The sequence below is a fragment of the Pteronotus mesoamericanus genome, unplaced genomic scaffold, assembly GCF_021234165.1.
Source record: "Pteronotus mesoamericanus isolate MK-2021 breed Mesoamerican mustached bat unplaced genomic scaffold, CSHL_Meso_final contig_182, whole genome shotgun sequence".
Lineage (NCBI taxonomy): Eukaryota > Metazoa > Chordata > Mammalia > Chiroptera > Mormoopidae > Pteronotus > Pteronotus mesoamericanus.
In genome coordinates this window covers 24,347,679-24,363,489 of record NW_026555078.1, presented here as the reverse complement: position 1 = coordinate 24,363,489, position 15,811 = coordinate 24,347,679, and the positions used below count along the sequence as shown (strand labels likewise).

The 15,811-nt window shown below is 44.9% G+C and overlaps 1 protein-coding gene across 1 annotated transcript; it reads left to right on the top strand.

Annotated features, from left to right (window-relative positions):
- The first annotated feature begins 2,661 nt into the window (after positions 1-2,661).
- LOC129065755 (ubiquitin-conjugating enzyme E2 W-like) lies at positions 2,662-3,108 on the top strand. Its single transcript, XM_054567023.1, is given in 1 exon segment — positions 2,662-3,108. A coding segment is annotated over 1 exon segment (447 nt).
- Positions 3,109-15,811: the final 12,703 nt, after the last annotated feature.

Below are 15,811 nucleotides of genomic sequence, written 5' to 3'. Positions count from 1 at the left end.
TATATGTTTAAGGTTGCAGTGCCTCAAGTTGGAAAAGAATTTTGGATACCTGAGTCACTGCTTGGAGGAGAACTGCCCCACTATATTTAACTATGCTATGAGTGAGAAATAAGCTTGTATTCTGTTGTGCACTGAGATTTTGAGAGAGGTTTGTTACTGCAATTAGAGTTAATTACCTTGACTCTTTCAGTGGAGATATTGAATGAAGAGGACACCTAGAGCAATGGGGGATCCAAGGTATAAATATAAGAAAGCAGATGAGGTCTGTCTGGAAACAGTTCAGCCATTGTTAATATAACAGTTTGTGTGACATTGATGTAACCTGGCAACCAAAGAGAGTGGACTGGAACGTGCATGTGTAAACAATGATGACTTTACTGTTCTAGCCAGTGGGGGCCCTAGAAGCCATTGAGTGAGCCTGTGTACTGTGTGGCCATTGCATTCAAAATGACTGAGCAAGTAGAGCAACAAATCTACATCAAATTTTGCATTAAACCTGAACATTCCTCCATGTAAACTATTTAGATAATCCAGAAGTCCTCAGCTATGGGCAACTGGTAATTGGCAGCTTCATCACGACAACATGCCCACTCACTCATCATGTCTCATGAAGAGTTTTTGGTGAAACGCCAAATCACCCAGGTAACTCAGCTCCCCTATAGCCAAGATTTGGTGCCCTGTGACTTCTGATTTTTCCCAAAACTAAAATCATCTTTGAAAGGGAAGAGATTTCAGACCATCGATAAGATTCGGGAAAATATGATGGGGCAACAGATGGTGATTGGAAGAACTGTGTGAGGCCCCAAGGTGCCTACTTTGAAGGGGACTGAGGTGTCATTGCCCTGTGTACAATGTTTCTTGTATCTTGTATCTTCTTCAGTAAATGCCTCTATTTTTCATATGAAATGGCTGGATACCTTCTGGACAGAACTCACATGCTCTAACTTGGGTGAGACTGCAATGACAGTTAACAAAGAGTATGACATTACTGCTTTGTGAAAAGAACAGGGATTTGGATGTCAGACTTGAGTTTAAACCCAGGCTTTGGCACTTGTAACTATGAGATCTTGGACTAGTTACTTTACCTTTCTAAGTTTTCTTATCTGTAAAATAGGAAAAATAATGCCTATTTCACAAGGGTCTTTTGTGGACAGATGACTTATTTTAATGGGTTGGTATTTAATAAAAGTACCTTCTTTCTTCTCTTCCAACTGTGAATTCTAAACTCTGTGCCCTCAGTAATTAGTAAATAATTTCAGTTCGGGGGTACCTATTGGCTACTTTCTAATGGCAATGGACAGTTCACATTATCATGAACATCCTGGTAAAGTTTTGAATATTGACCAGGAAAGAGGGGTTTCCTTTATGTCTTGGACTTAAGCATTAACTCCTTCACTTCTCTGTCCCCAGGGCCCCATCTTGAAATTTGCAGGCCACCTAACACGTGCCGAGGCGAGCGAAACTGAGACTTCCGAGCCCCGGTATCACCCTTACTTCATGACCAAGTGCAGTTCCTAGGGCTTAAGTGTCCTCTGAAAAAGTAAAGAGAGAGGGCTCCCCATGGAAACATTTTCAGCATGAAGAAGGCTTACCTGTCTGTTCATCCACCCACCCATCCATCCATCCAGGAAATAACTCTTCAGCGCCTACCATATGTGAGGAACACTTCTAGTCCCTGTAGTAGATATAAATATGTACTGTATTTTGCCGTGTGTAACACACACTCACATTTTTTTGTGCATTATACATGGGATTATTATACCTTTGGCATGTAGATATTATACCTATTTATAATGTGTACCTTTATTTTTCCTTCAAAAATTTGGGCAAAAAAGTGCACATTATACACAGCAAAATATGGTATTAGACACCCCCTCCCCTAAAGAGGTTACATTATTTCAGGAGAGAAGATACTGTATCTTCATGATTAACTATAAGACCAGGATGTGATAAATATGGAAGGCAAGCTACAAAGTGGCGTGGGATTCAAAGGAAGGGGGAAACCTGTTCTGGCCGGAGGGGTCAGGAGTGTTTGAGTCAATCTTGACGGTGAGGCAGGATTTAGACATATGTAAATGAGGAAAAGGTCAAACATGGGAACATGGAAGAGACCCCTGGGGAAATGGTGGCTAGTAATCTGACTATTAGTCTATTAGCTAGTTAATAGTCTGCCAACAGGGAAATGGAGGGAAACAGGTTTAGAAATGTCACCTGAGAACAGATTGTGCAGAGCCTGAATTTTAGGTCGTGGTGCTTATAATGAGGGCAGAGACAGGTTGTCAAAGGTTTGTAAGCACTGGAGCAGTGTGTACCCTGGAAGGCTGTTGGGAAGCTGCGTTTGGCACCTGTTGGAGACAGCAGGGGATGGAGATGAGGCCATTTAGAAGAGCTGCAGCCTTCGAGGTGAATTTGAATGTGGGACTATAAACCAGGATAGAAGCTGTAAGAGTGTAAAGAACGTTGGAGTCATTCAACTGCCTAGGTGCTTAGAATATGACTTGAGGGATGAACCCGTCAGGGAAAGCTTGTCCTTTCCAAACTCCTCTGCTTTATTGCCACACAGTTTACTCCGCCCCACCCGCACTCTGCATTCCTGTCAAAAGCACCCCACCTCGGCTCTGGCCTCGCCAGTCGTGGAGGGGTGGTTCCATCAAGGTGGCAATGCAGTAATGACTGCAGAAAGAACTGTTGGCTTCAGAAAATAGCCCACCTCCTGGGGTGACTTTAAATGAAAAGATTATTCAAAATTCAATTACACAGTGGGTTGTAGACATGGAAGGCGCACCAAGTACCTTATATGAAGGTGAAAAATTTCAACTTCTATTTAGGTTTAGTAGTCAATATCCTTTTGACTCTCCTCAGGTCATGTTTACTGGTAAAAATGTCCCCATTCCTCCTCATGGTTATAACGCTGGTCATATCTGTTTATTCATTCTAACAGAAGATGGGTCCCCAGTGCTCTCAGTCCAATCAGTTCATCTTAGCATTAATAGCATGCTTTCTGTCTGCACAGAAAAGAGATGGCCAACAGATCATTCTTTTTATGTACAAACATGGAACAAGAATCCAAAGAAAACAACAAGGTGGTATAGTGATGATACTTGTTGATGTCACTATTGTCATCCTCCTAAGAGAAGATAGTCCTACTGAGAGAATGAACTCTTTGATCATTCAGCCTTTGAACTTTAACCTTTGACTGGAAGTGATCTATAGGCAATGAAGACTACTTCCTTTTACTGCATTTTTACTTGTGTGCATTCTGGGCACTTGCTGATCGCTGGTTCAGTCCAGACAGCTGACATGCTTTTATTAGTCACACAGTATTAATGTAGGTGTCAGGAAATGTCAAATATAATTCCATTTTTTATTTTTATTTTTTTAAGCTTTTGGAAAAGTTCCAGGTCCTCATGTATTGTGCAATAACAATGACTTCCTTGGAGGCTTGGGGGGTGGGAGGGCGTTCATTACCGGCAATGGACGTTGAAACAGGAAAAATTTTCATTAACTCCTGCCACCCAATGATTAATGCATGAAAGGGCCTATGAAATGAACTTACCAGTTGTAGTGGGATTCTAAATAAGCGACGGATCCAACATTACTTTGAAAGTCACCCCAACTCATTTCTATTTGGATCCCATGAACTGTGATTCTAAGGTTAACAGCATGAATTAACATACATCTTTAGAGGACTGCAATGAAAGATCATTGCATATTTATTGAATTGTTTGTATCTGTTGTCAAATTATTTTGATACAGAAAGTTTTTAAATAACAATGGCAGAGAGGTACAATATGTTATCTGTATGGTGAAAATAAATTCATTGGTTGTATATAGTCCCTCAACCTCTGGAGTAAAGGTAGGAGTAATATGGGGTATGAATGCTTTAATCAGGCCTCTATTTTGGAAGTAGAACAAAATGGCAGTGATGATTAAACTGCTGCAGTCCCTTATTTGGGCTTGTTTGTACATTAATGATTTTTCCAAGTAGCCATCAGCATGAGTCCTACTGCCTAAACACTGTTTCATTTATCCATGTTTGGAAAATCCATAGACATTTTTGTTTGCAATATTGTTATGCTTTAAGTCAAGTTTGAATGTTGCAATACTTTAATTGAAAAACTTTTGCCAAGTTTTTTCTTTTAAATTTTCTTTAGTTGTATCATCTTGTCCTTCAACCCTGTACCCTAAAATAAGAAATGCATTTTTGACAGAGACTTAATCTTCAAAAAAAAAAAAAAGGCATCCCACCTCTACCACAACAACATCGAAGATAAGATAGGGTATAAAGTTTCAAATTAAGATGTGGTCTGTTACCTATCCTTATTTAACAAACACATAACACTTACTATGTACCACATAATATTTTAAGAGCTTTATAAATACAATATCCATTTATCATTTGAGGTAGATGCAATTACTGTTCCCATTTTATAAATTAGGACCCTGAGGCATAGAGAGATTAAGTAATTTTCCCGAAGCCATACAAGTAGTAAGCAGCAGATCTGCGATTTACAACCCAAGGAGCCTGGCTCCAGAATCCTTACCCTTACCCCTCACATTATCGTGCCTCCCTGCATCACTGCTTCCCCTCGGCCCACCTGCAATGAATCATCCCCAAAAGGGAATTACTCTTGGGCCTTCCCCATTCCCACTGAATCGCTTCTCTCTTCTTGGCTTGAGATGTGGTCCAAGGTGACAGCCATAGCTAAAAGCCGCTGGCTGACTTCTGCTGCAGCCATGGGTGCAATCCGTGATGAACTTCATCACTCCTCTCTGCTGGGTAATCATCCAAGAAGGTGCATGTGGCAAATCAGCGAATTGCTGAGAAACAGACATCTTACGGTGGTCTTGAACTTATGGGATCGTTCCTCCCCTCCTTAGAGCCATCAAGTTAATGGTGCCTCTCAGCCTGCCACTCCAGAAGACGTAGATGCAATGGCAGTACTCAGAGCCTGGATGCTGACATTAGAGTATGGATGCTTGGACCAAGTTACTTTGCTCCTCTAAGCACCAGTTTCCCTATCCATAAAATGGGGGTAATTACATAGGATTTCCTTCATAAAATTGTGGTTAAGAGTATATAAAACAATCTCTGTAAAGTGCTAAGCACAGTGCCTGACACACTAGCAAGTGCTCAGAAAATGTTAGTGCAAACTCTTTACCAGATCCATGATACCAGACTCAGAAGTACAAGGGGGACCCCCCCAAACACCCAGAACTTATTTATAAAACGTTGTGTATTTATTCTTAAATGTTTAAACTCCAGTCATCTTCAAAGTACTTTCCATTTGATGCAATACACCTATCGAGATTTTTTTTCCCACTGCTCAAAATAGTTTTTGAACTTGTCAGTTTTGATTCTTTTTAGTGCTTCTGCTGTTTTTTGTTTTACCTCTTCCACATCAGAAAAACATTCCCTTTGAGAACTTTTTTCATCCAGAGGAAAAAAATGTCGTTTGGGGCGGGATTGGGTGATTAGGGAGGGTGGGGCATGGGGGTCACCCCATTTTTGGTCAAAAACTGCCGAACAATCAGTGCCATGTGGGCAGGTGTGCTCATAAATCACCCATCATGAAATGGGCTAAGTCGTTGAAAGAGTCTTTCAAAAATATTTCATGGCGGCCAAATGCAGCCTCTCACAACAACGCCAGCTGGTACACCAATACAGACGGGTTCATAGAACACTCACCTAGCCCGGGAAGCCTGTGCTACAAAGGGCCCACCCTCCAGAAGATAATCCATGTTTTTTTTGTGTCCCTCCTAGTATACACTCAGAAGCGCCAGGGTGGATCTTTAGGCCCTTATTTAAGAAAAGAACTAAAATATCCCAATAGCCTTTTGGAATGGAGAAACCAACAGCTTTGGGTCCTATCATATGAAAATGCATGTGTATTCTCACATTGCATTGTGCATTGTGTTACAAGGCAGTGTTAAATCATGTGTACCTCACTAGGTTCTGGAACAATGCAGTCTGGATTTAGATTTCAACTCTGCCATTTACTGAACATATGACCTTGGGCAAGTTCACATCCTCCTCATAGGTTTGGGGAGAATAAAGTAATATATGTAAAGTCTTTTTAACAGTACTTGGCACATTGTAGGACTAATGAGGATTGGCTATTATAACTGCATTCATTTGCATTAAACTAGTTAATCTTTTTTCTTCTAGAAAAGAAGCCTGGGGCAGATGTTTCTTCTTTAGTGAGAGGAGATAATCCACAAAATCCAGGAAAGGAAACAAACCAGACCTAGAGGGTGGGAATTTCCTCCCACCGCCTGACTGAGAGGTGGGGGAGGAACCCGTGCCTTCCGAGACTATAGATCCAAGAGTAAGCCTGGCACGAAGACAGGACTGGCTGCAGGCAGCCACACTGGGACAGGAGGCCCCTAGAAGACCAGGGCGAAGAGGGAAATGAGCTTTTTCTCGGGGCATCACGTGAGTAAGGCAGTGACTAAGGCTGCTACAACGCAGAGGCATTGAGCTTCTGGCATTCCCTTTGCCACTCTGAGAATGGAGCACTCATTACATTAGCCTTTCACCTCAGGCCTCTAGGGGCTTCCTTTGCTCCTCAGAGCCCCCCCGTACAGGACACAAAGCAGGAGATGAGGCATACTGATGATGCTTGGCAGTATATGCTATGTGACGAAGAGGGGTCAGGAAGCCTGGGTTCTAAGTCCGCCTCTGGCACAAACTGGTCAGAAAGTCATCACGCCTTACTAAGCATCACTTTCCTTGTCTGTGAAATGCTCTCATCCCAACCTTCAGTGCCCTGGATGATCTGTAAGTAACATCCTCTCAGCTCTGAGACCCCATAAGTGTTCAAACAAAATTTCCATTAGGAGTTCAAAGGAGGGACAGATCAATGGGGGTGGCAGTGGTCAAAGGTTTCGTGGAAGAGATGCGCCTGGTGGGCTTGTGTAGGCCGAAGGACGTTCTCCTCCTGTTCCCACGGACTTTAACCCCCATCCTGACAGCTGGCAGCCTTTGTGGGCCCGCTCATCGGGCCAGACGGATCTCTCCAGGAGTCCGAGCCCCCCACCCCCTCACTCCAAGATGCTATAAGGCCACACCTAGGGAACCAGCAAGGCCTCAGGCTGTGTAGGCTGACTGAACCGTCACCAGCCTTGAGGCCAGTTGGGGCAGTCTCCTTTCTAGTCCTTTCTATTTGTCTGATACCAGCTAAGCATTGCCCAGGTCAGTGGCAACAAATGTCCCCTAATCTGGAGAGATTGTCTGGAAACAAGATTGAGGATTGTGACCAGGGTTGGGTCACAATCTGTTCTCTCTCAAGGATGCTGCCTGTTTAAGGGTAGGGTTGTGGGTAAAATGTTTCCCTGGATTTGACATCCCCCCTTCTCATCATCATTCCCATGAAGGCCCACTAAGGATGCTGTCCTGGACACTTGCTTAGAAACAAGCCTATCCCTTAGCATTTCCCCCCCTAAAATGGCTCAAACTATGAAGCACTTTTGGCCGTCCTGCCAACTCCAATTTAATGACACAAAGACCCTGGCTCTGTTTCTAAACTAATTAGATATCCACACAAGGTTGGAAGGAAAGGAGATAAATTAGACCCCAAGAAAATGACATTGTGAGAGCATTGTGGAAGCCTGGTGGAAATTAAGCTGTGTCCTCTGTGCCTTTGCTTGGACCTCAATTTTTTATTCCCAGCTCTTTTGAAGGACTCTTCTCTACCTCTGAGGAAACCGCTACGGTGAAGTTATTCTTCATAACAGTGGCCACCTGCCTATTGGTTGCGTTAGGAAGGTGACATATTTCCCTTTTCTCCTAAAGGTCAAGCTAATTTATTCCACATGAGAGAGTCCAGTGTGCTTGTCCCGAATGACAACTTGGCTCTGATGGATGTCATTTGACATAGCTCCCCAACTGCACTAGCTCCAAGGTAGGAACCTGCCCCTTCTAGGTAAGCAGCCGTGGGGCTTGGCTGCTTCACGCTGAGAGACTGAGTCCAAACGAAAGTTCAGAGGCCCATGGTGATAACCACCCCTCTGTAAACCCTCCTGGTGATGAGCTGCCTGCAGTCCCATCCTTTCAGGCTCAGTTCTGTCATTCTGTCCAGGGACACTTGGGAGCCACCCAGCCTCATTCACTGCAGTTCTCCAGACCTTGAAGCTGCCTTCAGCTTTTTCTGGCTTGTGATATGCAGGGTTATCATTTCAGATGTCTCATACAGAGGGTTTTTCAGCCTTTTTGGTTTTTTTTTAACTTTGCCACCAGAAGACTGCAATAGGGAACAGAGATCTCCTTCTGGGTCATTTATTTTTTTTAATTACACTTCAGAGTTAAGATCTTAGTTCCTCCCATGCCCCATTATTTTCTGAAAATGAAAGGTCGTTAATGCTGACAAAACATTGTGCTGTAGCAAATGAAAGATGATGCCTTTTTTCTATGATGAGAAGACTTGCTCCTCATTTGTTTATTTTCCCAACACCTGTCTCTAAGGAAAAAGCTCACAGTCATGGAATGACCCAGCTGGAAGGAATTTTAGAAATCGTTCAGTGTGGCCCCTCATTGCCTAGATGATGGAATGAGGTTCAGAGGGGTGAAGTGACTTGGACACTCAGAGAACACGGACTTGGAAACGCAGTTCTCAGTGATCCTTCACCTGGGGAGAGTTAGATGCTCTTTATGTTCCTTCTTTGGGGATCTGGTTATGTCATCTTGGAAAAACATACATAAAACAGGGATGATGTAAGAAAGAGAGGAATATTTCCACTTCATAGCCCCACGGTGAGAAAAATTCTTCCTTTCTTTTCTCGCCATCTCCACAATCTCTCCACCTTATGCTTTCTGGGTATCCTTTTCAACACGTACCAGATCCTGGCTGGCTGTCTTTGGCACATTGGGGGTTGCTTCTCTCTCCAGCCTGATGGAGTCCCGAGGCACAACTGTAGGAGCAGAGAGAGACACCTGACCCTACAGAATCCCTTTCATAGACTGATCATCAGCCAAAGGCATGGCTTGCTGTCAAACTCTGAAACTGTGGTTAGTTGGCAGTTAGCGCTGGGCTCGAAAGGCAGCACTGATCTGTGTACTGTGGTAGCCATATTGGGCTTCGTGCAGTAAGCAGAAAAGTCTAGTTTTTAAAAATAAGCAAGAGGATAGAATTAGTAAAGGGACACATGGGCATAAGCTCTATATTGCCCAGAGAAATGGAAAGGCCTCAGCTCTTTGTGACCTCCGGTGTTGTGAGACAATGTGTTGCTCCATTCCCTACCTTTGGCTGGCATGAACATATACAATCTTTTACACCCTGTCTTTTATTTGTATTGGCCTTAGTCCCTTACAATCACAAGATCTCTAATCAAAGCATTATCTTGTACCATCCACGTGTGGAAGTCTTGTTCCTCAAACCAGGGACAAGATCTCCAAGGCCAGAGGGTGTCTCGGCATTTTTAAAAATCTTTCCAGGTACCTTGTAACTATGACAGCTGTTGAAAGGTTGGGCTGAAAGGCTTCCTGAAAATCCAGTTCTGTGAAACCTTTTAAACATTTCCATCAAATAGCCCCAAGGAAGCCTTTTTGAGCTTTCCAATATAAAGCTCTGCAGTATTAACTGTAATTATAATTTTAAGGGAAATGAATTCTGATGTGTCTTCTGCAGTCCTAATTTCCCCAGGCCTTGTTCGCTGGCAGGTGGAGCTGGGATTACAGGGTTTGTAATAACACAGACATCGGTGGCTCATGTAGCACCTCAGGCCTGAGAATGCTCCCCTTACTGGTTTCGAGGGCTCCGGGGGACGTCTCGCTTGGGTGCAGGAAGAGATGCGCTCCTCCAGGGGCCTCTAATGGTCCGCCATCTCCCACTGATCCACCTTTAACCTACCCTCCTAGTGCCTTCTTCCCTCCTCATTCAGCATGTCTTTCACGCTGCCACCAGAGTTGCCTTCTGGGTGTCCATCGTATCACGGTTCTCCCGCTAACACCCACCTGTGGCAGTTACTATTAGTTGCTGCTCCTCAGCCATTCCCAAAGCCGTTCTTCCTCGCTGGCAGAGCTGGCCTCCTGAGAAAGATGCCAAAAGTGACAAATGCTCAACCTCCCGAATTGCCTTGCAGCTAGAGGAGAGGGATGTAACCCAGCTCTCACCAACTGGACTTGAGGGGAAGACGTCTGAAATATGACATAGGAAATATGTTCCACCTTAATAGAAAAGACACAAGGGAGAAAAATTCCCTTTCCTGCTTTGGGATTTTGTGTGTTGAAACTGTGGTGCTTGGACCTCAACTCCTACATTGCGATGGTGGAGGGAAGCTGACCCAAACCCAATGCTGATGAATTCCTGGAGCTTTCTACTGCTGGACTTTTTATTGCATGAGAAAATTAAGTGTCCTTATAACTGAAGCCACTTTTAGGTGGGCCCTCTTTTGTCACTTACAAGTAAAAGCAACCTAGGACTTTGTTTATAGATTCCAGTAGGATAAAATCCGACTTCTCAGCGTGGATACACGTAAGGCCTTTCTCAAGTTTGCCCTGTACCCTGCTCCAGCATCTGTTTGTTTGTTTGTTTGTTTGTTTTTCCAAATCCACTTTGTATCCCCACTCCTCAGCTACACCAAACTATTTGCCAAATGGGCCAAGCTTTATAAGCCTCAGTCTGGAATGTCCTTCCTTGCTTGAGTTACCACTTACTCATATTATTAGACCCAACTCAAGCTTTACTTGACCCCTCACACCTTATGCAGAGTGGAACATCCCCTTCCTTGTGCCCCTCTGTACCTGAAAACACTTCTAGGGAAGTATCTGTAACACCTGTTTTAATTTATGTGCCTGATACCCCTTCCAGCTGTAAGTTGTTTTGGGTAAGGCCATAATGTTTATTTCAGTTTGGTATGTTCAGCGCAGATGTTTAATACATGGTTTTTTAATACATAAAGAAGAAAATAATTGAATGAGTAATTTAATTAATTAGTTGATCCCAATTCTCAACTTTTCTTATTAACAGAATCATTTTAGGGTTTGGGTTTTGTTTGTTTTTAAGTGTGTGAGTCTGTCAGTCTGTTTTAGGCCAGTGCCGCTCCAACTTCCGCTTGCATACAAATCACCTGGAGCCTCGTTAGCATGCAGATTATGCAGCAGGTGTGCGTGGAGCCTTCGGGCCTGCATTTATAACAAGCTCCTGGTGATGCTGGTGATGCTGATGCTGCTGGTCCATGGAGCAGATTTTGCACAGCGAAGTTGTCAGGACAGCAGGTCCTAGAGGGCAAAGGTTGTACTTGTCCATAAGTGGATGAAGCCCTCAGAACCAAGTGGAGACTTATTGAGGGTGACAATTAGATGACAAGAAGCATACCTTGTATCCATCATTCCCATCCAGGAGCTTTGGTCTCCTCTGGAATTTATCTCCTTTAGTGATGGGCAGAGCTTTGCTGGAGCTCTTATTTCCCCATTTCTCTAGCTGGAATCCAGCGTCGGTCACAAGCATTGCTCCCTCTGTATCTTTGACAGTTGTCAGGAGCTCAGCTGAGCTGGGAGAGAGCACTGAGGTGTCGGAGTAGCTGATTAAAGCAACAGGCCAAAAATGAAAGCTCATCATCTACTGTAATGGTATAAGCGAGAGTCTGAAACTGGAAAAGACCATGATTCCTTCCTGTCCTATTTTCCCCCGTGGAAATGCCCACCAGTCCGGGGTTGGGGGGTCACTGAAAGTGTGGGGGCGGTCTAGCTGTTGAGGGAGCTCCCAAACAAATGCCTTCAGTTTCAGGGCCCTTGTGGTTGTGGCAGAGTGAGGGGGAAGGGCTAGGAGTAGAAAAGTACTGGGTGCTGAGTCAGAATGAGGAAAGTGTCTTCACAGTTTTTGCTTCCACACCCATGTCCCACCTCCCATCCCTCAAAGAGAGCTCAGCAGGGGTGGGTGCCTGAAGAAGACCTCTGCCCAAGGCCTCAGAGAGACCTAGGAGGGAAGGTGCCTCTGAGCTAGGACTATAAATATGTGAACAGCATGACCGGCGAGGGGCACTGAGGGTTGACTGCACCTCCTTCTAGAGACTGTGGTGCAGGACGGTGCATAAAAGCTGCTGTGGGGAGAGCGGTCCCCCCAGGCCTGCTGGGCAAAGCCGTTGATCACACAGTGACGCAGGGGTTGTTAACCAGGAGCTGGACTCCTCAATAGTTTTTCTCACCAGAGCGTTCGCTTGAAATTCATTCATATTCATTTTCCTTCTCTCTCTCCATCTCCCTCTCTACCTCTTTTCCCCCATCGCCCTTACCCCCTTGCAATCCTACTCATTCTTCACAGCTGTATTAGTTACTTATTGCTGCATAACGAATTACCCCAAAACTTAGTGCCTTAAAAAAACAAACATGTATTGTCCCACAGCTTCTGCGAGTGAGCAAATGTGTGGCTTAGGCCAGTGCCTCTGGTTCAAGGTCTTTCATTAAGGCTAAAACCTGTCAGGCAGGGCTACAGTCTCCTTTCGACTTTGGGGGACCATTTCCAAGCCCACTCACATGGCCGCTGGCAGTGTTCAGTTCCTTGCTGGTATTGGCAGGAGGCCGTGAGAGCAGTTCCTTTCCATGTGAGCCTCTCCTTAAGGTATCTTATAACATGACAGCTGACTCCTCTCAGAGCAAGCGGGCAGGTGAGAGAGGCAGCAAGAGTGAACACCCAAGGTGGAGGGTACAGTCTTTTTATAACGTTATATCAGAAGTGACATCCCAATACTTTTGCTGTATTCAGTTGCTTAAACCCAAGTCATTCAGCCCCGCCCGCATGGGTGGGGATTACCAGGGTTGCTCAAGTCTGAAATACCAGGAGGTGAGTGTGCGGGGGGCCACCGCAGAGGCCCAGCCGCCTTTCTGCCCTGCACTGAGTTATTCCTCTAGCACGCTTAGAGTCTGTTTTCCCTCCAACCAAGCTTTTGATTTTATTCTACTCTGTACAGTTATCTTATTACCCCCTAACTCCCCAGGAACAAAGGCCACTGTTAGGTCTTGTCCCTGACGTCTCCATAGTCCCCACTGTACCCATCCCAGCACTAGAGCTATGATAAATATTTGTTGATTTTGATGAACTCTCAACTCCAACTTATTTAAACTTTTCTCTTTTAGTCTAGCTTTCTGGGGCTCTGGGATTTCTGTGTGAACCTTTATATTCAGAGCCGTTTTCTGTGGAGCAAACAGACCTTGTCTGGGTCGATAATCCTGACTGGGACAATGAGGCAGGTTATTGCTTATACTCCAGAGTTGTCTTTTAATGCCTTTAACATTAGGATTTAGCTATGGAGAGAAGCAGAAATGATTTAGAGCTCTTTAGAACAGAGAAAAGATGAAGGACAAGAGTACTTCACGTTGAGAATCTCATTTAATCCTCCCAATAAACAGGAGGTGGAATTTTGTCACCCCCATTTTGCAAATACCGAGTTTGGAGCCCCACAATTAGTAAGGAGTAGAGTCAGAACTTGAACCCAGATCCTAGGGTCTCTCCCTTTCCCCTGCCTTCTGCTTCTACATGTGACTTCCAGAGTGATTTACCCTGAGATCAGGGTCTTTCCTGCTGATGATTTCTGCAGTCCATTTATGTGTCCTGAGGTGACCAGTAAGTACCCGATGAGGGAACTCTTCCTTCTCTGGGGTGGGAATGGCCGGGGGCCTTCTGCACTCACTCTGGAAGGCCAGGCGTAATGTGAAACCCATGCAGCCAGTGCACCCGACTTCCAGGAGCGGAGCAGGGGGCTGAGGAAGGGAGAAGCTGTGTTGGCTGAACTGTGGCAAAGAAGTCTCATCAGCAGCTCTGACACCCCAGGAAGAGAAGGTCACTTGAAATGTATGTGCATGTAAATGTATGGCTTTGTTAATCAGGGTCATTTGCGCTGAGTGAGGGGTCCCACATGTCTAAGCCCCCTGAGTGGGACTCTTGGTGGGGGCTGTTGTTACAGGGGACACTGAACAGACCCAGAAAGGCGCGCAGAGAGAGTTAACGTAGCAGGCCTAAGACTGCTATGTTTTCAAAGGCCTGTTTCCAAGGTTGGCCTCTGGGAACTTGCCTTTCAAGAGGGTTCTGACCCTAAGAGAGCTCATTGCCCTTAACAATGTGTGTGCAAACAATGCACTTTATGCTCAGTGACTGCTTTCCTTCTTCTGGAATTTGGGGGCATGCTAGGCAGAGGGTGCCCATGTGAGCACCCCCCTGCAGAAGTCCTGGGCGCTGAGTCTCTACTAAGCTTCTCTGGTAGCACTGTACCCTACGGGTTGTCCCTAGCTGTTGCTGGAGAAGCTGTGTCCTGTTACTCGACAGGATAGTCCTCTTGAAAACTTGCGCCTGGTTTCCCTCTGCTGATTTTGCTTTGTATTCTTTTGCTGTAATGAATCTTAACCACGAGCAGGACCATATGTTGAGTCATGTGAGCCCTCCAGGCAAAATAGTGAACTTGGGGTGGTCTTGGGGACCCCTAACGCAGTAGGGAAGGGGGTGGAAAGTGGGGGATGGGTACGGCATGAGCTTTCCCTGCCTAGAGGTCTGTAAACCCTCTTATCTTCACAACTGCCCAAACCTCTCCCTCCTGAACTTCCCCTTTTCCTCTCATGGCCTATAATTTTCTCTTTTCCCTCACTGAATAGTCTCATTATTCCAAATAAATGCTTGAGGGTGTCCCCCTGCGATTCAGGCTAGCCTGAGCTCTGATACCCAGAGAATGAGACCAGGGCTTCGTAGTATGAAAAAAAATCTTGACTCCATTAATTAGTAAGTAAAACGATAACAAAACACCTGTTGGTGCTCCATTTAAAATGCTTCTCTTCTTTAAAATAGCTGAAATGGTGTCCTTCTCCTCTGAAAATGTAGATGAGTGTCACCTGGAGGGGTGTCACGCAGCAGAAACAGAGTCATTTGTCACACATGCAGAAGCCAGAATCACTGATGGGACCAGGTGAATGTCCCCAGGACTTAGACTTCACGTCCCAACAACTCCCATCAGTGTTCCCCTGGCAGAACGCTCTTGAGGCGGTTGGCAATGTGACAGATGTTACGGTTTCTTTCCAAACTGCAGGAGGGATGAAAGATGGGAACATGGGCTGATCGGGTGGGTGATGGAAGCCTTTTCCACGAGGTTGAATTTCAATCAGGCGCCGGAGGTTCAGGGAATCACTAGCTGGGTTTCAACAGAAGCCCGAGACCTGCAAGGCCGTTTCTAGTGCAAAGCCTGTGTATATGAATTCTCGAATACCTCAGGCCGTTCCTGAAGAGGTACAGGGCCATTTTGGTGAACTCAATGCTGTAATTTTATGTCCTTTTATTGTTAATTTCTGGGCAATGAGAGCCATTGAATCATCATCAGGCATCCAGCCTCGCCTGGCACTCTCTTTTTCTCCCCATCATCCTCGCTTTTTCTTTAATAGAGGCCTAGTCTGTGATGAAAAGACCAAAACCTTCTTGTTCTTCTCCATAACATTGTCATTCAAATTAAGTCATTTAGCGAATGGCCCCACGATTTGCATTTAGAAGAAAATCCTCTTCTAAGTAGAACAGTTGGGTGGTCAATCAAGGGGAACTCATTTTCCTGATTCCCCTTTCTCAGTGGAAGCTCCCCACCGGCTGTGCCCCTTCCCTGCTCAGGCACTGACCTTCCCGTGATTAAGGCACATTTGCCCTCTGAGCACAGGGCTAGCAGGGGTATGTCATTAAAGCAATTTGAAAATGGTAAAATAAAAATCTTTCAAGAGGCTAAAGCTAAACTCAACATTCGTAGTAGAATGTCCTCGGATGCAAAATGACTTTCGCAGTTGAATTTCATTTCTTAAATATTTTGTTGTGTGCCTACTGTGTGTCAGAGGCCATTCTAAGCACTTCGT